The sequence below is a fragment of the Ctenopharyngodon idella genome, chromosome 23, assembly GCF_019924925.1.
Source record: "Ctenopharyngodon idella isolate HZGC_01 chromosome 23, HZGC01, whole genome shotgun sequence".
Lineage (NCBI taxonomy): Eukaryota > Metazoa > Chordata > Actinopteri > Cypriniformes > Xenocyprididae > Ctenopharyngodon > Ctenopharyngodon idella.
In genome coordinates, this window is record NC_067242.1 from 6,355,639 (window position 1) to 6,378,860 (window position 23,222).

Consider the following 23,222-nt stretch of genomic DNA (forward strand, 5'->3'; position numbering starts at 1 on the left):
TATAGTTTCCTGGTCGTGACGTCACCGCCTCTGAGTCTCGCTACGCGATTGGTTAGATACATGAGTGCTTCAATGACGCAAACACGCAGAAGGTTCCCAATGCGTTATACGCAGCGTCGACAGTTCCCACGAAAGGGAATCAACTTTTTTCAGTGATTTCAGAACAAGTACAAAATAAGCAAAGAGAGGATCAGGTTGTCATGTTTTGTCTGTTCATATGGTTCTCTGTATTTAGTTACTTTGCTTGTCCCTGTTCATTTGTTACCTTGGTTATATTGAGTTTGTTTTGTTTTTTGTAAAGATAAATGCATATTGTTGATAGAGATCCTTACCTCACCTCTCCGTCACTGAACCAACACCCTGATGCAGGTAAAGTAATAATCAAAGAATGGTTGGCGAGTCAAAAACAGGAGCACCAAGCCACATTTTATGTTATCATGCTTTCAATAAAAATCTTCTCATCAGTAAATGAAAAACTGTCTAAATATCAAAATAAAATAAAATTATGTAAAATATCCACTTTAACCACTAGATGGTCACAATGATCCACCTATTGCAGGGGTGTCTAAACTCTGTCCTTGGAGGGCCACTGTTCTGCAGAGTTTAGCTCCAACTTGCCTCAACACACCTGACTGGAAGTTTCTTGTACGCACATTGGCTTCTTTTCCATCAACCGGTTAAAATTTGTTAACAACATGCATGCTGTGTAAATACGTTTTCAAACAACCATTCTGATTTTTGTTTTCGCTACGCTTTTTATCAAACAACACCAAATACTTAATGCACACTATACAGAAATTTTCAGTTACTGTTTGTAAACACAACATTCACATTTGGGCCCTCCTCATAGGCAGAACACCACCAGAAGCACATAATAAACAAGAATTATGTCATCATTAAAACAATTACAGTGCCTAGTAATCTGTCATGTTACAGATTGCAATCAGCAACAGCAGCATTAGTGAAATGTTTTGTGTCAAGACAGAACTAAAGACAGACTCACAGTACAGAACTATGAGACTACATGAATCGTCACGGTGCTCACACTACACAAGTTTTCTTGTCGTCTGCCGTCTTCTTGTCTAAGCAGGGCTCATACTACACAACACAATGCTGATAAGCTGCACAAACTACAAGATCTTTGGCCAAGCAACAACCCCAACCAACAACGAAAAAATGTTTTCTCACATGACTTCATGAGAGACATTAGAGAGCCGCTTATGCTCGCTGCCCACGTCATATGTACAGAAAAAAAATATTGGGCAGAAACACACACAGGCTGGCTGTCTAATGTCTATTCAGCAAAAACTGATGGTAAATCAAATATATCAATGTTAAGTGTAGAGCCAAGACCACTTATTTACATTTTAAAAATATATTTCTTGTTAGATTATTAGTATAAAACAATTATGATCAAATTGTCACCTTGCATTCATGTACATTAAGGTGCATATATCATTAGAGCAGTTTACCAAGTTGTTTCATCGTGAAAATATTAAACAGGTTTGAAAATATCGCAGCATCTGTGACTGCTGGAGACAGGCTCTGATCACGTTACTGACATGATCATATTTGATCATCAGAGCATCAGAGACCACAACGAGCACCGGTATGACACTGATCGGGGGTTTTGTTGCGGACCTTGGAAATCTGTCTGCGACAGCAAAATCCAGTGTTAGTCTGCCTTTAGCGGGGCTTCCTGAGCCTCAGACACAGAAGATAAGGTCTTGCACTCACATGCGCTGATATTGGCTGGAGCGAAACACCCACTGGCTAAAAGAGACTCAATGTTTACACTATTAGGGAAGTTAAACCCATTAATGGCATACTAATAGTAGACAATGAACAATAAACTGGGTTAAGAGAATGTATTTTAACATAAATTTTACAAACTTCACCTGTAAAGGTTAAAGTCCCCCTTCAGTCAATAATTGTATCTCTTCAAACTCATCTTTGATAATTACAATGACATATTTAAACACTTTTTTTTTCCTGGGACAATAATTTCCTCATGCCTTAAAACAGCTAAAATGTAACTCTACACCATTGCTTCATTTATTGTAAGTGGCATCATGAATATGCAAATTAGTCCCACCTCCACTCCATCACACCAGCTCAGACTGCCTGATCCACTCGGTCAACTGTAGTATACAGATAGACAATGGCAAGTTGAAATATTACTTTAATTCAGCCATATACTTTGAACCAGAAACTGAAAAGAAGAGGAAGAGTGAATTGAACAGGCAGGTCCAGTTCTGCGGGGGTTTCTGGAGGGAGCTAAGCACACGCACACCAAGAGCAAGAGCACCATCAGCTGATACTGTAATAATATAATATCATATTAATGAAACAGATTTGGTAAACACTCCAGTGTGTATTTGTGTTTGGAGAAGGTCAAATGTTTCTATTTACAACCACAGGAGTAGTTTGTGAGGTTAGGATCCAAGATTTGACTAAATATATATTTTTAATTAATATTTTCAAAAGTAATATATGCATATAATGTAGTTTATTTTTATAATTTAGATTATTTTGTAAAAAATTAATAAATCAAAAATCAAACTTTGATTTCCCTCACCCAATCTTATTGTGTAAGTAGTCATGTGACGAATCTGCATTTGGGCGGATAACAGCCTATGAGATATACTGCTTTTTTGTAGTGTGGCCGAATGGACATTTAGCTTTTTTTTTTTTTTTTTACAACTGCAGTGAAATCTGTATCTAACTAAAATAAAGTCAGATGAAGATGCTGATGTCATGTTTGATGACTCTGGACCTGGACAATCTCATACAGGTGATCTTCAAGACGCTCTGTTGTAGCGGCTCTTGCATTCATGTCAGGAAGAGGACCATTACATCCAAATGTTATTCAATTTACACAGAACAAAACTTAAAGATTTTTAAATATAAACTGCTTAATTTGCCATTTTCAGTAAGATGTGTGATTTAACTTTAAGATGTGTGTTTAACTTTAAGATGTATGTTTAACTTTAATCAAGCCCAACAGATATCTGTTTTAAAGCAGTGGGTATACAGTGCATTATTTTCAACGTGTTGAACAGGTGTAGTGAAAGTGATTTGTGTGCGATGTATCTGGTTGCCATGACAACCTCACTGCTGCTGCTCTATGTAATCAGTAAAACCACTTGAATGGTACAGAGTGTGAATTTGTTCACTATAGAAAAGCTACAATGTATTTAGACTTTATATAATCCAATCCTTTCTAGGATATATATAATCAATTCAGAATCTGAATGAAAGTTGACACATAACGGCAATTAATATGATTAGCCTTTGGCTTGACTACATTATCAAACAGCTAATAATGTGTTGCTAATGTTACACAAACCATGTTCCCGTTCTTCATCTCAGAGTCTGACAGCTTTCTTCTGAAAATCAGCATCCTTAGAAATAATGATAGGAAATGATAGGAAAAGCCCCACACATTGACGGGATTGGTTTCATATTTGGTAGGAATTAGGGACGGTTTCAAACACGTCTTTGGTTCACTGCAGTTTTAAGGAGAAACTGCTCAGCAATGGTGTTGACTGATGAATTTGCACATGGTTTGTCTTAAAGCATAAAAACATCACATGGACGTATAAACAACATTAAAAACTTGATTTTCACCACAGGGGGTCCTTAATATTTATTTTAATCTGAACTAAACCATGCCAGCCTAGAAAACACATCCAGATATTTGTCGAAAATGATTTATTTATTTTTTTTAATTATTATTATTATTTTATTATTTTATACATTATCTTTATTATTGTTCTTTATAGTTTGGGATTTTTTTTTTTTTTTTTTTTTCACTTTAATCTGTTTGAAATATTGCTTTACTTTATACATTTTTACTGTGTATGGTTTCATCTTGTTTTTGTAATGTCATTCAATATTGACAATACTGTACATCATGATAAAAATTACAGTGATATGAAAAGGTAATACAGTCACCAGTTCATAACAGAGTTCATCTTCAGTATCAGAATCAATACATCAAATGATTCATCTTACTGAGGACAAAGACACGTGTGACTATCAGAGAGACAATCTTACCACAGTATCTCCAGTTTACAGTGAGGATCCTCCAGTACAGCAGAGAGCAGATGAACTGAATCTCCTAGTTTATTCCCAGACAGATCCAGATCTCTCAGGTGTGAGGGGTTTGATCTCAGAGCTGAAGCCAGAGCAGCACAACCTTCATCTGTGACTCCACAATCCCTCAACCTGTAGAGAACAATGACACACTCTTCACTCTCTCAGTTCAGATCAACAGGTACAAGTCACAATTCTACACAGACCATTAAATATGTCTAATATATATGTCTTAAATATATTAACTTGTTGTTTGTTAAATATTGTATGATCCACTGATGTTGTGGTGAAGGCTCAAAACAAAATCAACTTTTTTCAATGATTTCAGAACAAGTATAGAATAAGCAAAGAGAGGATCAGGTTGTCATGTTTTGTCTGTTCATATGGTTCTTTGTATTTGGTTTCTTCGGTCAAGAGCAAAATTAGGGGTGCCAACTAGGCTTGCCATGATATATGCAAAACCAGTTATACCATATTATGATGGAAAATACTGGTATTTTATACTGATTTAAAAGGTGAAACAATAAAAAAAAAAAATATTTGACAACAACAGTTCCTAACTAAAAATGCACTCATTACATCAACAGATGTTTGATTCTTCTACAACAGGGGTTTTAAGTAATCCATGTCTGATTAAGATTGAAGCTAAACTCTAAACCCTGATCTACTACATAAAATATTAGTAATGGTTGGTGGGTCAAAAACAGGAGCACCAAGCCACATTTTATATTATCATGCTTTTAGTAAAAATCTTCTCATCAGTAAATGAAAAACTGTCTAAATATCAAAATAAAATAAAAATATGTAAAATATACCTCTATTGCAGGGGTGTCTAAACTCTGTCCTTGGAGGGTCACTGTCCTGCAGAGTTTAGCTCCAACTTACCTCAACACACCTGACTGGAAGTTTCTTGTAAGTTTCTAGTAAGATCTTGATTCGCTGCTTCAGGTGTGTTTTATTGGGGTTAAAGCTAAACTCTGCAAGATAGTTGCTGCATCCCAATTCACCTGCTTATACTTTACCCAAAAATGATGCACTCTTTTTGTGAAGAAAAAGTTCATACTTTTGAGTGTGTAGCGAAAGAGTAGACAAGCTTTGGGACGAACTATCACGCATCCTGCACTGTAAACTGGCCTGTCAATCATCTTGTCACAGTTAAACTCCTCCACGTTTTATTTAAATTTCTACCGTATTGAAGAGAAAAGAAGTAGCTTGTTGATGTGCCAGTCGTGGGTCTTTCATGCGGAGACTCTCTTCATGTGTTGTGTAATGATGCATTTAAAACCTCATGGCCTAACGGAGCCTTATAATAGTCCACATTGTTTTTGCAGATGAAATGTAACAGGGTAACATTAAAAAAATATTTTTACCAGGTTAAATTTAGATTATTAGCCACCCAAACCCCTTTATCTAAACCATATTTAACCATCGGTCGCACACATACTCATACTTTAAGTTTCAGAGTTGGGCATGTCATAAACTTTAAACGTGGCGGAGTGGAGAACGATTGCTGCTGTGACTGCTATTCTTCACCTTGTCTTGTTTTTAATGTATTAACATATATGAAAGGCCATTTTAAGCATTGTTGGTTTTATACAGTGAAAACAGCATGTATTTGACTGAAATTCTAGAACTGTTGACTATCCAGATCTATATAGTGTGGTAAAACTAGAGTAGGATGTATGGTTGACAACTACTAACATTTTAGTCATTATCTGTGGCAATCTTATCTTGTAAACCATTTGGCTTTTGTTCTGAATGTGTTGTACTGCTAATGTTTGCAAGTGAATCTATGAATTTCTGGGACTGGTAAATGACCCAGCCCATCACTCAAACACTCCATTAGTGAGGAAAAAAAACTGTGATTTATGATAAATTTGTATAATGACATGGGTATTACACTGGTATTACTACGTAAACATGAAGTATGAGGACATTTCATGAGTCCTCATATTTAAAATAGCTTTAAAAACATACTAAACAATGTTTTATTAAAAATGTAAAAGTGCATGATTTTGTGCAAATTTAAGTTGTAATATTATGTTTATCTTGTATAAATATATCTGAATTATCCTATATATAATGTGTTCTGTTGAATTAATTAACCTTCTAGCAAAGCGCTTCAGTTTACGGGTGTTCATCTCTTCAGCTTCAGCGCGAGCAGCTCAAACAGCAATGATCTAAATGAGACTATTTGTGAAAAATATCGATATTTGGAAAAAACCATTTGTTATTGTTTGTGATCCTTTTTTTATTACCTCCAACTGTGTTTTGTCCCTTAAAAACATTTCTACAGTAGTGCCCACGAGAATAAGGTGGATATCTTGTACATGTTCATCGCCATAAACCAGAGAAAGTGTTACCAAAAAATCTATTACCTAACAAAAATATAAATAAAATAACATAAAATACCTAAATGTAAACAAGTCATTTGACAACATTATTTAGACAATAAAGAAACAAAATGCATGTGCCATGGTGGAATAAATAATTGGAAATAAGGAAATGATTTTAATCAAACCATACGTTGATGAAAATAATACGAGAACAGTACAAGTGCTAGTTATAAAAAATAATGCATTAATGTTTTTGAAAAAAAAAAATGAAACATTTTTAATATTACAGTAATAGTAAACATCTTTAATGACTGTAATATCATCATTGCTGTTTGAGCTGCGCACGCTGAAGCTGAAGAGAATGAATACCATAAACTGAAGCTAGAAGGTTCATTAACTCAAAGGAACACATCCTATATAAGATAATTCAGATATTTATACAAAATAAAAATAATATTACAACTATTTGCACAAAATCACGCACAGATGAACTTGAACTACGTAGTCAGAATAATGCTGTTGTGGATACATTCTTCCCGTAACAACACTCCGAAACATCAACTAAACCCAAAGAATTCACGTTTTATTACAATAGTGTATACAATTATAATGTTATGAATAAGACAGCCCCAATCATAGTTATTAATGTTGTGCGTTGCTGTTTGAGAGCAAGATGATCATCAGTACAATAAAGCTCTGCAGGTTATTTACCTCAACAAAACGCATCCTATATGAGATTAATCAGATATTTATAGGCTACTACATAAATGTAATATTACGATTTTTATTTGCACAAAATGACGCGAATGCACAAGTGAAGCTTGAACTAAGTTGTGTGCTAATCAGAATGTTTAACTCCAGTAGACACGAACTTCCCACAACAACGCGCTGAAACAACGTTGTTTCAGCGCGTTGTTGTGGGAAGTGCGTGTCTACTGGAGTTAAACATTCTGAATTCACAACGTTTTATTACAATAGTGGTCTCATTATATTGTTATGTAAATGACAGTCCCAGTAGTTATTAATGTTGCGCATTGCTGTTTGGCTGCCAGTGGTGTGGTCCCTTGTGATTGAAGCCAACAATTCTGCCGATCTAACTCCTTTGGGATTGAATAAAATTGTAGTTCGGGGTTTCTCTGACGACTGTTATTACAGCTAACAGCACCACATATCCCAGGCATATTGTAACCTTGTTGTGAACTTTCTAGGAGTGTTTCGTTGATCTTCCTCTTGTAGTTGAGGCTGCTGTGACTATAGACTGAAACAGGTCACGCAGCTGTGACCGGACACAAAAATGGAGGCAATAAAACGTCACATGAAACCCATGGATAGATTGAGCTGGAAAGAGACTGACGATCTGAGCAGACCGCTCTTAATGTTTTGATGGTGTCTGGGAGGCTCAGTGTTTACACTATTGGGGAAGTTAAACCCAAAATGGCGTACTAATAGTAGAAAATGAACAACTAACTTAAGCCTTGTCTGTGAAACCGGGGGACAATCTTCATTTTTAAAGATTAAAGTCCTCCTGCAGTCAATAATTTTATCCCCTAAAACTCATTGACAGGGGGTGCTGCAGCACCCTCAGCAACCCTAGTTCCCGCAGCCATGTTTACATCCAAATGTTACTCAATAGACCTTTATCACAGCAGTGGAATTGATCACTGGAAGTGCTTGTCGAAGCAGTGTATCGATTCTTCCAGTTATGTACATATTTTCATTGTGCTGTAATCGCCTAGTTGAATAAACTCCTCTTAAAATGAGCAACTGCAGGATGATTTCAAAATCCAGACATTTCCAGAGACAGGAGAAGAGATATTCTGATGATTAATGTGTACAGAATTTTCCAAACTCAACAGAATTTGTAGTTTTAATCAACATAAGCTGATCTGAGAAAGCCGTGGCCTGTAAACATCTGTGATTATTTCACCACACGGTGTCAGAGCTCGTCTAAATAGTGACCGCGACGCTGCAGTGTGTGAGACCTGATGAATAAGATCAGAATCAACATATTTTATTTATTCATTTTTAAAAACATGGTTATTGTAGTTAAACCATGGTAACCACAAATTAACCATGGTTTTGCTAACCATATTTTAATTATGGTATTTGTAGTAAAACTGGTAATACAAAGGGCAATCAATCTGTGAAAAAACATGGTTACTACACTTTTACTATAATAAAGCCATGGTTATTTCTATAAGGGTGTTTATCAGTCAAATTCATTTAACTCAACAGGTGAAATATGATTAGTAAGAGAAAAACTGTTAATGTGAAGACGAGCACTGGACTGCAGCAGGTTAGTTGGGAAATAAATGTATTTATTATTCAGAATGCACATTTGGAAGGGAAAATTTCAGCAGGTACTTCAACTTTATATATAGAAAGACGGTGCACTTGTATTATTATGAATTGGAGAAAGTGCAACGCGAAATAAGTCCCGCCATCTAAATAAGAGCCTATCGCCAAATGGTAAAGTCATTGCGTCACTACAGCAGCCGTTAGAAGCTCCGGTTCCTATAGAAACAGTCAGATGCGCGCTTCCTATCCACCTTATTCCTACGCCCCATGACTTTGCCTGAATTATGGGTGTAACTTTTTAAACAATTAGTGAAAGGCTCACTCTATAAACACAATGTTTTTTTTTTTTTTTTTTTTTTTAACTGGGTATAATGAGATGACATTATTCTACTCATTATTCAACCATTGAACATTAAAAGGGCATTTAAAAGTGTAAAAGCATCAACAAGGTACTTTCAACAGACCATGAATAACCCTTTTTTTGAAATTTGAAATAATTTGTTTCAGTCTTTTTAAATGGAAAATTTAATTCAAAACGCAGTAGGCTCGTCAGGAATGGATAGAGGTGGATAGAGAGGCACACTTAGGACTGCGCATGTGCATTAGCTTGATCCAGCCTGAAAAATGCAGTTTTTGCATCAAACTTTAAATCCCGACTGTTTTGCACGCTTCCCATAATGTTTATTGTGTCAGTAGGCAGACAGTAGGCAGCTGTTCCAACACTTTCGACCACATGAGCGTTTACACCACGAACACAATCCCATCTAATGCGTTTTCGAATATCTGGTTGCCATGACAACCTCACGTCTGTAATCAGTAAAACCACTTGAATGGTACATGGAGTGTGAATTTGCAAGTTTATTATAAAAAAGCTAAAATGTATTTAAAAGTGTGACTGACCAAATCAGCTGGCTTGGTTAATATCAGAATTTGAATGAAAGTCGACACATAACCGAAATTGATATGATTAGCCTTTAGCTTGACTACGTTATCAAACAGCTAATAATGTGTTGCTAATGTTACACAAAACCAAGTTCATGTTCTTCATCTCAGAGTCAGACAGCTTCCTTCTAAAAAACAGCATCCTTAGAAATAATGATAGGAAAAGCCCTGCGCTGCACAAACTTTATACATTTCTATATACATATATTTATGGTTTCAACCTGTTTTTGTAATGTCATTCAATAATGTGACAATACTGTATATCATGATAAAAATAACAGTGATATGAAGAAGTAATACTGTCACTAGTTCATACCAGAGTTCATCTTCAGAATCATTTATTTGCGCTGAAATATACTGTTTACTGAAAATATATTTTAAAAGCTGATTTCCTAAATAATACACTGAAAAAAAACTTTCCTTACTCAGTATTTTTGTTTTCCAGTACAAATATTTAAAATTATTACATTTTTCATTATACAATTCCTCAAATCCGCTGTCCTGCAGAGTTTAGCTCCAACTCTAATCAAAGACACCTGAACAAGCTAATCCAGGTCTTCAGAGTTACAGGAAGGAGAGTTTGATCAGGGTTTGAGCTAAACTCTACAGGGCAGCGGCCCTCCAGTGCCGGATTTCAGAAACCCTGATTTAGTCTTACAGAAGACAAAAACATGTCTGACTATGTGAGAGATGATCTTACCAGAGTTTCTCCAGTTTACAGTCAGGATCTTCCAGTACAACAGAAAGAAGCTTCACACCCGAATCTCGTAGTTTTTTCTTATTCAGATCCAGTTCTCTCAGCTGTGAGGGGTTTGATCTCAGAACTGAAGTCAGAGCAGCACAATCTTTCTCTGTGACTCCACAATCACTCAGACTTTAGAGAGATGAAAATCATACTTGTTAAACACTATGAACTGAAAACAAAAAGCAATAGAAAATAGAGAAAAATTAGACAATTTGGGACAAATGGGACATGGTGTGGACTCAGAAAAACAAACTCTCAGAGTGCAAAAGATCAAAAGCTGTTCAGTTCAAGATTCTGCACAGGCTGAACAGACACAACATTTACAACATAAAATTATCCCAACTAACTCCACGCTTTACTCTAAATGTAAGACCATGAAATTGCATGCTTGGGCTAGACTTGGAGTTGGATTCATTATCATTAATTCTTGGATTAATGCCTTGCAGTTGAATAACTAATAAACATACAAATATTTGATTTTTTTCCCATTGCTGCCAGGAAAACTACTATATAGTTCTGGATCAGGGGATCTCTTTGTCTAGCATAAAATTAAGACAAATTATTCCCATGACATGAATTTTACAACCATCAACCGATATCTCAACCATGATAGCTTCTTTTTTTTTTTTTTTTTATAATATTTTGTGCTTTATTATGTCATATTACACATGATGTATTATACATATTAGGATATCATATTTCCTATAGATTTTGCCCTTTGCCTTTTATATTTCAGTCTTTGGCTCTGTCTAGTTTTTCCCTGTATTATAAGAGCTGGGCTTTGTTTGTGGGTTTAAAATGTAATTGTTAAAATGTTGATAAACAACCTTAGTTAAGTAGTCAAGTTTTATTGTCAAATTTGCAACAATAGCTTTGCAAATTTGACAATTTGCAAAGACATTGGCTTTAACGTTGACCAAATCCATATCAATGGTTTAAATACTAATTCATTTCTAACATTAAACTTGTTTGTTTCAAACTAATCCTCATGTTGAATATATTGTCTTTAATAGGAGTTTGAGTATAGCTTGTATTGTTTCTCAATCACATCTCCTCATCATTTAAGAAATACATTTCAGAAAAACAATAAAAACAATCAGGGTACATTTATATTGTTGTAATCAAAACTGTGTTTCAAGCATGCTGCCATATTGCTCCAATAACTGATACAATAAATGTTTGTTTGTTTTTAAGATTTATGAGCTTTTGATTTTCTTTTGTTTTAACAGTGAAGTGATTGTTCTCACTGATACTTACTGAACTTTAATCACAGGCAGCAGCTTCTGAAGAACCGTCAGTTTTTCAGCTTTATTGTTTTCTCCAACAAATTTATTAATATCAAACTCATCCAGCTTCTTCTCTGATGTCAGCAACACAAAAACTACAGCTGACCACTGAGATGAAGAGAGTCTGGCTTCACTTATTGTTCCAGATTGCAGATACTGTTGTATTTCCTCCACTAGTGAATGATCACCCAGTTCATTCAGACAGTGGAACAGATTGATGGATTTCTCTGGAGAGTCAATGGTCCTGATCTTCTCCTTGATGTACTCAACTGTTTTCTCATTTCTGTCAGATCTGCTTCTTCTCAGTGTCATTAGTCCCTGTAGGAGAATCTGAAGAGAATCCACTGACAGACCCAGAAGGAACCGCAGGAAAAGGTCTAGATGTCCATTTTTACTATGTAGAGCCTCATTCACAGCTCTCTGATGGAGCTCAGAAAATAAAACATGTTTTGATGAATTGTGTTGAAACCGGTCCTTAAACATAGACAACAAACCTGGTTTGGTGACTGAGTCAAACACATTTCTGTTGTTGTTTGTGAAGCAGAGGTGCACATATAAAGCTGCTAGATGTTCCTGAACGCTCAGATGAACAAAGCAGAAGACTTTCCCCTGATACAAGCCTGACTCCTCTCTGAAGATCTGAGTGCACAATCCAGAGTACACTGATGCTTCTGTCACATCAATGCCACACTCTCTCAGGTCTCCCTCATAGAAGATCACATTGCCTTTCACAAGCTGCTGAAAAGCCACTTTCCCCAGCTTGAGGATCATGTCTTCATCTGTCAGGTTCTTCTCATAGTCCTTCTCATGTTTAATGTCGGTCTGAAGGATCAGGAAGTGTGTGTACATTTGAGTGAGAGTCTTGGGAATCTCTCCACTCTCTGCTTCACTCAACATCTTCTCTAGAACAGTGGCTGAGATCCAGCAGAACACTGGGATGTGGCACATGATGTAGAGGCTCCTTGATGACTTCAGGTGTGAGATGATTTTATTGGCCAGACTCTGATCACTGATTCTCTTCCTGAAGTATTCCTCCTTCTGTGGCTCATTGAAGCCTCGTACCTCTGTCACTCGATGGACACACTCAGAGGGGACGAGTTCAGCTGCTGCTGGTCTGGAGGTGATCCAGATGAGAGCAGAGGGAAGCAGTTTCCCCGCAATGAGGTTCATCAGCAGCACGTCCACTGATTTCTTTTTGTTTGCATCTCGTAGAGTCTCATTCCTTTGAAAATGTAAGTTAAAACGACACTCATCCAGACCATCAAAGATAAACAACACTTTATATTTGTCACTGGATATTTCCATTTTTTTTGTTTCAGGGAAAAAGACATGAAGAAGATCTGAAAGACTGAGTGTGTTGTCCTTCATCAAATTGAGCTCCCTGAAAGGAAGTGGAAATATGAGCTGGACGTCCTGATTCACTTTCCCTTCAGCCCAGTCTAGGATGAACTTCTGCACAGAGACTGTTTTTCCAATGCCAGCGACTCCCTTTGTCAGCACAGTTCTGATGGGTTTGTCTTGTCCAGGTAAAGGTCTGAAGATGTCATTGCATTTGATCGGTGTGTCCTCTGTTGCTGCTCTCCTGGATTGTGTCTCAATCTGTCTCACCTCATGCTCATTACTGATCTCTCCACTGTCACCCTCTGTGATGTAGAGCTCTGTGTAGATCTCATTCAGGAGTGTTGGGTTTCCCTGCTTTGCTATTCCTTCATACAGATGCTCAAACTTCTTCATCAGATTTGATCTAAACTTGAGTCCTTCATGGCTGTAAAATTAAAATACCATGGTTTCGCGAGTTAAATATAGAGATAGCTATATAGAGTAAAATGTCTTATTTGTTCTCTGTATCATGACCAATAATATATCATAAGGTTTATGAAATGTGTATTATCTCAACAAAATAATCTCACAATTTACTTGACACATATACCTGCTTTCATCAAAGTCCTGTAGTTGATTCATAGACTGGTCATTCTTCTCACAGACGGGTTTTGTTACGGCTGATCTTTGTGGCAGGATTGACCTTAAACATCATGAAGAGAATCAAGAATCCGACACTCTGATATTGGTGCTGGTACCCAACAAAAAAACTGTAGTCCTTTTAAGCTGGGTGTTTAAAATAATATAGGCTAAACGTCTCTTTCAATGAAATGCTGTATCTGAGTCCAAGCCATGAATTTGAACTAGGCACACTCATAGATGTGTCTCTCTTGCATCAGATGAAGACAACAATGTCTTGTATGAATATCATAAATAAAAAATACAAAAACACCATAATATTAAAATGCCAATCATGTCTTTTAGAAATGTTTTACCTGAGATCAGTCTGTGTATCGTCATTCTTAAAATATATTGGATGACCCATAGACCCGTCACTCCTCATAGACACACAGCTGGGCTCTGGCTCTGATCTCTCCTGCTGAACTGAACTATAACAGAACAGATTTAATCATTTTTGATGATAATCATCATAATGTAAGATCTTAAAAACGTTTTTAATGAAAAGCACTTGAGGAGGGTTTAGACACTGTTTTCAAGAAATTTGAAACAGACATCTTTTATTATATAAAAGGTTATTTAATGTGTTTATTCAAAGTACCTGAATCCTGGAGAAAAATCTTCATCTCTGGATGTTTGTGTGTCATCCATAATGAAGCTGAACAGTCAAAACAGTCCACTGACTCTGGATGGAAATCATGAAAAAAAAAAAAAAAAAAAAAAATTAATTACACAATTAAACATTGTTAAACATCTTTATTAATGGTTTCAGAGAAAATATTAATGTGTAAGTCACCTGTAAAGGGAGATGTGAACAATCACCTTCATCAAAATCTACACAGCCACCCGATTCACAAACTCCTCCATCTCTTCCATCACGCTTCACATAAATTCCTGTCTAAGGTTTTATAAAAGTTGTAATAATAATTTAAAGTTTAAGGAATCGACAGTCTGTTTAAAATGGCGAAACATCAGCTTTCTTTTACTTTCACTTTTATCTGTGATCACGCGAGAGCGGCACGTGATTAAACTGCTTGAGTTCAATCAGTTTAGTGTGCTGATAAACTCCAAACAAACATGTTTATATGACACGGATAATGCATTTAGGAGCCATAACAGATTATTCGTTCTTGTTTTAGCCGGTAGAGGGCGGTGTGCTCTGTGTAGTGAAAGCGGGTGATCGAGACAGGTCACCTGTCTGTTTATGTCACGTTCATCAGCATATTATTCCACATCTCACCTAAACAGAATCTATCTAGTCCTGCTTCCCTTGTTATTAAATTTGTTACTCAGAACCACTCATTCCTCCTCCTCTTCACATCCACTAATTAACTATAACTTTAGCTGACATCACAAGATTGACCATGAGGTTCCTCACCTTTCCTTACTTGTTTAGTTCCAGTCTTCTCCAAAAACTAGACCTACACATTTTTGGGGGGTACAGCTTCAAATAGGACCTACATGTTCCCCCAAACTCTGATAGCAGTATAAAGAATTATCTCTAAGTCTAAAACTATTGCCGGTCCATGTATGTAACAAGTCTATTATTTAATTTATTTAAAAATGAATAAATGTAGGCTAAATGCAAATTATCATAAATAGTTAAATATGGTAATAAAATAAATAAATATTAACAAAAACAATTTAAACATTATTATACATCGTTTCATGTTAATGATAATAATAATAGCAACAATTATTATTATATTTTAATAAATATAAATAGCTGCATATAATTATAAAAGTGAATTAAATCGTTTTTATAGCTTTGGGGTTGCTGAATTTAAAAGTGTCCAGACGCCAATGCACAAAAGGGGTTTGGGGGTTTAAAACATGTTTGCATTTTTTTTTTTTTTTTTTTTTTTTTACAAAAAAATCACATATTCATTAGGCTGCATTCATTTCAATCTTCATTTCGGAGTATTATTAATGATCACATGGTACCTGTTACTTTTTACAGCGCCAATCACAGTCGTCTGTGATTATTGGTCTAGATACTTATTTAATCATTATAGTGAGAAAGTTCCGAGAGTTTCCATTTGTACGACAGCTTCTGAATCCATATAATTAATAGATTTAATCGGTTATAGTTTAAAGCGCGCATACATTTCCAAAAAGATAAAAAGTCCCGAATATAGCATAAATGGAGCATTCTGGTTTTTGAGCCGATGAGCGCCCTCTGGTGGAACACAAGGATTGTTTGCGTAACAGGAAACAGTTCTGATGTATTTTTCTACTTCCGTGATGTAATGAAGAACAGGATACAAATAGTAAAAAAGATGATGTCTGTGAGCTTGATGTAATGACAAAACATGATTTCACATTATTTTTATTTTTCTCGGCCGTCGCCAGCGCTACATTTAGCGACGAACAAGAATTCTGTGAGAGTGAAAGTTGTAATGAAAGAGATTTTGATAAGAGTCACTTTTATAGCAATGTAAAATACTGTGGAGAAATACCACTGACATTATCACATAAACTTATAGGTAAGATTCAGATGTCAATATGCTATTTTACACGTTGACTGTGATTTAATCATGTTCTGTGTGTTTTACAGACGCTCTCCCTCTTGATGAGGTTGAAGGTCATTTTATTCGTACTGAGAAGGGATGTGTGTTTTCAGAGTCTCAGCCCACCCCTCTGAAAGAGCCCCTGACACTGGCTGCTGTGTCACAGGTGAATAAACCCATCCAATCATCATCATTTACAGAAAACCTGAGCTTCACTGCAGTAAAACCTGGGGATATTGTTGCAGTAACTGTGTTTATGTAATTTAAAAATACAATGGAGCAGGAGTAAAACCTAAACTACCACCAGTCAAAAGTGTGATCACATCCACCCATTCTTTATCATTTTTCTTGTCCACATTTTAAAATACCAGTAAAGTCATCATCATCATCATCATCATCATCATCATTCTGAACTTATTCAGGCCATTGTGCTCATACTTAGGTCAAACTGAATGTAATGTTTCAGACACTTATTTACATGTTCATTGAACAAGATTCACTTTCACAGGTTATTAATTTTTGAAACTTATTAATAGATGGTTCACAGGTTTCCACTTTACATTAAGGTTCACTTTCACAGGTTATTAATGTTTATAACTCATTAATAAATGGTTCACAGGTTTCTACTTTACATTAAGGTTCACTTTCACAGGTTATTAATGTTTATAACTTATTAATAAATGGTTCACATGTGGTTCACTTTACATTAAGGTTCACTTTCACAGGTTATTAATGTTTATAACTCATTAATAAATGGTTCACAGGTTTCCACTTTACATTAAGGTTCACTTTCACAGGTTATTAATGTTCATAACTCATTAATAAATGGTTCACAGGTTTCCACTTTACATTAAGGTTCACTTTCACAGGTTATTAATGTTTATAACTCATTCATAAATGGTTCACAGGTTTCCACTTTACATTAAGGTTCACTTTCACAGGTTATTAATGTTTATAACTCATTCATAAATGGTTCACAGGTTTCCACTTTACATTAAGGTTCACTTTCACAGGTTATTAATGTTTATAACTCGTTAATAAATGGTTCACAGGTTTCCACTTTACATTAAGTTTCACTTTCACAGGTTATTAAAGTTTATAACTCGTTAATAAATGGTTCACAGGTTTTCACTTTACATTAAGGTTCACTTTCACAGGTTATTAATGTTTATAACTCATGAATAAATGTTTCACAAGTGTCCACCCTACATTAAGGTTTACAGGTAACTAATACTGGAATTAAATTTTTCATTATTAATATCTAATCAAGTTATGGTTATTATCTTTGGTTTTATTTTCAAAATAAAGTTGGAATTTCATCTTTAAAAAACAAGAAATCAGTTTTTATACACTGCTGTGGATAGGCATCATGACCTTTTTGGAGAGTATCATGGGTAAGACAGAAACTTCTGGTAAGCAACATAGTAAGAAAAGTGGCAGTCATGAGATATTAATAAGAAAAGCACAAATACAACACCCTTCAGTCTAATTATGATAGTCAATTTTTGCTGCATCATGAAATAAACCAGAAATCTGGTTTTGAGTTAAGTGTTAATAAATACATTTATTAAGCATTTATAACATGTGAGTTAAAAACGGCTCACTATTTGGCAGGTATTGCATTAAAGTTGCCCTTTTTATTCATGCAGTTATAACTGCATTATTAATGATTTATAATACATTTGTAAATGACTTATTACTCATTAACAAACACCTTTATAAACCCTTTACAAAGGGAACCTTAATGTAAAGTGTTACCCTATAGTTTTTTTAAAGTACTTTAATATGGACTGAAGTTGAAAGGTCCTCTGAAAGTATTTACTTTTTTTACTTTCTTGATTTTACTTGATTTACACATTTACTTGCTTAGCACTCAAGTATATTCCTTTAAAGTTTTTTTTTTTTTTTCTGTAATAAGCACTTAATTTTAGGGTGTCCGAGTTAGTGTAATTATACATGTAAGTAAAAATAATTAACATGTACTTACTATAGGTTTAGGGTAGGATTAGGGTTTAGTTTAGTTTTTTTTTTTATTATTATTATTTAAAAAGTTATAATTATGGTGTTATTATGACCAATTTATAGTTATCACTCTAATAACTACATGTACCGTGTAACAAGGACACTGTAAAATAGTGTTGCCACACTCTTTTTAAAAGTATGCTGTTTTGTCCAATAAAATATATCATTAGCATGTAGCTAATAAAATAGTTAATATGTTTATTATTTGTATTATTAATAATTATTTCAATTATTATAAATAGTTGAATAAGTTAAAAAATAAATAACAAAAAAATAATAATATGAGTTGTTACATGTTAATCATTATTATTATATTTCAGTAAATATAAATATATCTAAATATAATCCATTTAGAAGATCCAAAACCATCTAGTGTCATAACAGCAGACCAGGTGAAAGCACAGGACATTATGAGCTGCCTGTGTTACGACCCGCTCCTTCCAAGCCGTAACATAAAAGAGGGATTAGACAACGAAATCAAAGTCAAGAAAAAATTTATTAAATTCAACAAATTATACAATCAATAATAATAAACAGAAAAATATGGCTATACCACAAGCAAAAAGATAACAACAAAGATATTAAAGCTACATGTATAAGATAAACACAAAAATGAGTCACTCCCGAGAAATGTCCTCCGAGAGTTTCCATCATCCAATAAGACACAACCATTTTTATATTCTTAATTAATTATCAATTAGGCCTAATGTGTTGGAATCAGAGGTGGGTAGTGACGAAGTACATTTACTTCGTTACATTTACTTGAGTATTTTTTTGGAAAATTTGTACTTTTTAGAGTAGATTTAAATGTGGGCACTTTTACTTTAACTTGAGTACATTTCTAATGAAAAATCTGTACTTTTACTTTGCTACGTTGGGCGACGTTCCTCTCGTATTTTAATGCAATACTGTACCTGAAAGAAATGCACGGGATGGATCCATTTAGGGCTTTTTTCTTTTTCGCTTCTCATCGCCAGACAGCAGTTGCATTTTCCCGGGCATAGTTGTCACAAGTTTTCAGTCAGCAGCAAACACGAGGTGGGGCGTGGCGCGCATGGGTGCGGGAATGAATGGCGTGTCGAGGAGGGAGGGCATCTGAACTCGACAAAGCCGACCTAATATAGTATTTTTTTTTTTTTTTTTTTCAGCAGCCTAAATATATTTGTTTGACATGGAAGCTGTGCGCAAACAGGAATATATGTTCATTTATTAAAAATAAAAAAAAATAAAATAAAAAAAAAGCAGAAAAAAAGGGCACTTTCTCTCGAGGAAGAAAAAGGGCAGGGGCTCAAGCCCCTTTTATGTCTATGTGTGCACGTGCCTGATTGTAAACAATAACAGTTATAACTTATAGTTAGTTATTTAATAGTTAGTGTTTATTATTTTTTTCAATTTTTATAGTTACATATGTTAATAAATAAATGCTGAAAGTAAAGTAATATGTTAATAAATTAACTGAATAATAATATTCAGTTTTATTATTGGTATTAATAATTATTTCAATTATTATAAATAGTTGAATACGCTAATAAATAAAATAATTTGAGTCGTTACATGTTTATTATTATTATTTCAATAAATATAGATACGTGTAAATATAATCCACTTAGAAGATCGAAAACTATCTTCTAAAATCATGGAGTGGACCTTCGAAGTCTAGTCTCATCATTGCAGACCAGGTGAAAGGCACAGGACATTATGAGCTACCTGGTCGTTCTATTTTATTTAACTAAATAAATTTAACAAAATATATGTCCAAATAAAAAAAAAAAAGACTAAAATAAATGGAGAATACACAGGAGGCCACTAAGAAGATCTAGCTGCATTAATGACAAGTGTTCACAAGGAGGCGCTATAAACTATGAATTAAACACAACACCAGAGTCTCCTATGACAGAACCAATGGAACTACTAGAATATAGAAATATGTGAGTCTTACTAGCTTTAGGCCTCTATAGTGGAGAGCAGATCATGGAGCTGCTAGTGTCACTGTGTCACATTCAGTGATCACAGGCTGATGTTTTCAGTGTTCTCACATATCAACAACACTGACAATCACCAAAAAGATCCTAACAATCACACAGCAATGAGCAAAAAACTAACAAAAAACAGTAAAATAATGAGATTTAAGGATACAATTTAATAGGTCATCATCATATAAAACAATAAAAAAATGAATTTTTGATGAAATCATCTGTCACTCTTTGCTGGTAACAGATTCATTTAAAATACTTCTGTCACTCTTCTGTGAACACACTCTTGTAAATATATAAACTCTCTAAACTCTGTCATTTTTTCCTAAATAATAAATTACTTATATACACTGTCTATACAGTTGAGCTCAAAAGTTTACATACCCCTTGCAGAATCTAGAAAAATGTGAATCATTTTAACAAAATAAGGAGGATCATAAAAATTGCATGTTATTTTTTATTTAGTACTGTCCTTAATAAACTATTTCACATAACAGTTGTTTACATAAAGTCCACAAGACAAAAAAAATGCTGAATTTATAAAAATGACCCCATTCAAAAGTTTACATACCCTTGATTCTTAATACTGTGTGTGGTTACCTGGATGATCCATGACTGTTTTTTTGTTGTGTGATGGTTGTTCATGAGTCCCTTGTTTGTTCTGAGCAGTTAAACTGAGCTCTGTTCTTCAGAAAAAATCTCCAGGTCCTGCAGATTCTTCAGTTTTCCAGCATCTTCTGCATATTTGAACCCTTTCCAGCAGTGACTGTATGATTTTGATATCCATCTTTTCACACTGAGGACAACTGAGGGACTCAAACACAAGTATTAAAAGAGGTTCAAACATTCACTGATGCTCCAGAAGGAAACACGACACATTAAGAGTCGGGGATGTAAACTTTTGAATTGGACGAACAGAATAAATTGTACTTTTTTTGTCTTCTGGGAAACATGTTAGTATTAAGAATCAAGGGTCAACCCAGTCTCCTGCTACTGCGTATCTATACTACGAGTTTGCATTTTCATTCGGCGTAGTATTTACACGCCAAAGTCACATTTGGCGTATATATGGTACGCAAAACCCTCCCGTTAAACTTCCATTGATAGAAAATGCGTATGTACTGCACACAGAAATGTATTATAGTCAACGTCATCATCATCGTCCCGCCCCTTCAATCGAACGAAGATTCACGATTTCATCTCGTGCAGGTGCCGAAGCAGCATATGCAGAAATATTGATTTAGAATACTTATTTAGAATATTTTTTTTTTTTTTTTTACAGAAACTTATTGTAGGCTATATAACTTACTCATCATCTCTAGCGGGGACGAATGTTGCTACTACATAATACAGTTTAATTCTAAACAATCCCCGACGGGGAAAGAAAAATGCTTGCAGAAGCATCATTAATTCAATGTGAATTAGTTATATGTCTGCTTTATTTAATCTGCTCTCTGCTTTTCTTTCTTTTTTTGCTTGTTTAATGTTACACGAATTTTTGTTTCTTTGTTTGTGATTGTATTTGTAATAGTAAAAGTATTAATAATAAATAAAAAAATAAATTAAAAAAGTGTATTGCCCTGATTTTTAGTCCTTCGCTGTTTCAGGAACCACCCACTCCCGCTTGGAAACCAATCAAATGTTTAAACTTTTTTTAGCGCCATCATCAATATCCCGCCCCCTCATCGTGCGACCTCGTGCATCATCATCAAAGTCGTCAATCATCAGAATACCCAAGTAAGTAATTAGCAAAAACATATATATATATATATATATATATATATTAGCAAAAAAGTATCAGTTCTTGATAACTCAAATTATTGTAAATACAATAATTCAAACTTTATTTTCTTAAGTGAGCATGCACATGTCGGCCTACAGTTGTCAGGCGGTTAATATCAGTTTAAAATCATTTCTCATTAAATGTTTTAGGGATAAAATTTAGTGAGGGTCAACTGTGCGCATCATGTTTTTTGGTTACGTTATGATGAGATCACACTACTTTATGTCCATGCAGGCATTACGTGTAGATCACAGATGTGTGGATTAACAACCCTGCACAATCACATACTTTTTAGGGTGTTTATCTTGGCCATCCCTGAAATACTTTTCATGATAATGAAAATAAATTAGTCTGTATTATTCTTTAATAAGTATGTCGTTTTTGAGAGGTAGACTTTTAAGGTTTTTAAAAGAAGTTTCTTCTGCTAACCAAGGCTGCGTTTATTTAATTAAAAATACAGTAAAAAGAGTAATATTGTGAAATATTATTACAATTTAAAATAACGGTTTTCTATTTGAATATATTTTACAAAGTAATTTATACTTTGTGATCAAAGCTGAATTTTTTTAGCATCATTACTCCAGTCTTCAGTGTCACATGATCCTTCAGAAATCATTCTGATATGATGATTTGATGCTCAAGAAACATTTATTGTGTACTATTGGGCAAAATATTTGTATACAATATTTTTTTCTCAGGATTCTTTGATAATTAGAAAGTTCAAAAGAACAACATTTATTTGAAATATAATCTTTTGTAACATTCTAAATGTCTTTACTGTCACTTGATCGATTTAATGCATCCTTGCTGAATAAAAGTATTAATTTCTTTCATTTCTTTTCAAAAAATAAAAATTGTTACTGACCCCAAACTTTTGAACGGTAGTGTATAATTTTACAAAAGCTTTGTATTTCAGATAAATGCTGTTCTTTTGAACTTTCTATTCATCAAGGAATCCTGAAAAAAAAGTACACAACTGTTTTCAGCATTGATAATAATCATAAATGTTTCTTGAGCAGCAAATCAGCATATTAGAATGATTTCTGAAGGATCATGTGACTCTGAAGACTGGAGTAATGATGCTGAAAATTCAGCTTTGATCACAAGAATAAATTACTTTGTAAAATATATTCAAATAGAAAACAGATATTTTAAATTGCAATAATATTTCACAATATTACTGTTTTTACTGTATTTTTAATTATATAACAGCCTTGGTGAGCAGACGAAA

General features: G+C 34.5%; 2 protein-coding genes across 26 annotated transcripts in view; one reads left to right on the plus strand and one right to left on the minus strand.

Moving 5' to 3' along the window:
• LOC127505693 (protein adenylyltransferase SelO-like) overlaps positions 1-23,222 on the plus strand; it is a 557,335-nt gene that overhangs the window by 433,372 nt on the left and 100,741 nt on the right. For 14 of the 22 annotated variants that reach the window (XM_051881412.1, XM_051881422.1, XM_051881413.1 and 11 more), the window contains exons 1-3: positions 15,921-16,189; positions 16,261-16,379; positions 21,867-21,945. In XM_051881412.1, coding sequence (XP_051737372.1) covers positions 16,006-16,189; positions 16,261-16,379; positions 21,867-21,945 — 382 coding nt within the window. In that variant the 5' untranslated portion in view covers positions 15,921-16,005. Of the gene's footprint in view, positions 1-15,919; positions 16,190-16,260; positions 16,380-21,866; positions 21,946-23,222 lie in introns of those variants that run through there. The other 8 variants (XM_051881402.1, XM_051881416.1, XM_051881414.1 and 5 more) reach the window with 7 other exon arrangements.
• The window catches only part of LOC127505684 (NACHT, LRR and PYD domains-containing protein 12-like), a 113,689-nt gene continuing 92,557 nt past the window's right edge, over positions 2,091-23,222 (minus strand). For all 4 annotated transcript variants that reach the window (XM_051881376.1, XM_051881374.1, XM_051881373.1 and 1 more), the window contains 2 exons: positions 4,060-4,230; positions 2,091-2,141 (listed from right to left, as the gene is read on the minus strand). In XM_051881376.1, coding sequence (XP_051737336.1) covers positions 2,138-2,141; positions 4,060-4,230 — 175 coding nt within the window. In that variant the 3' untranslated portion in view covers positions 2,091-2,137. The remainder of the gene's footprint in view (positions 2,142-4,059; positions 4,231-23,222) is intronic.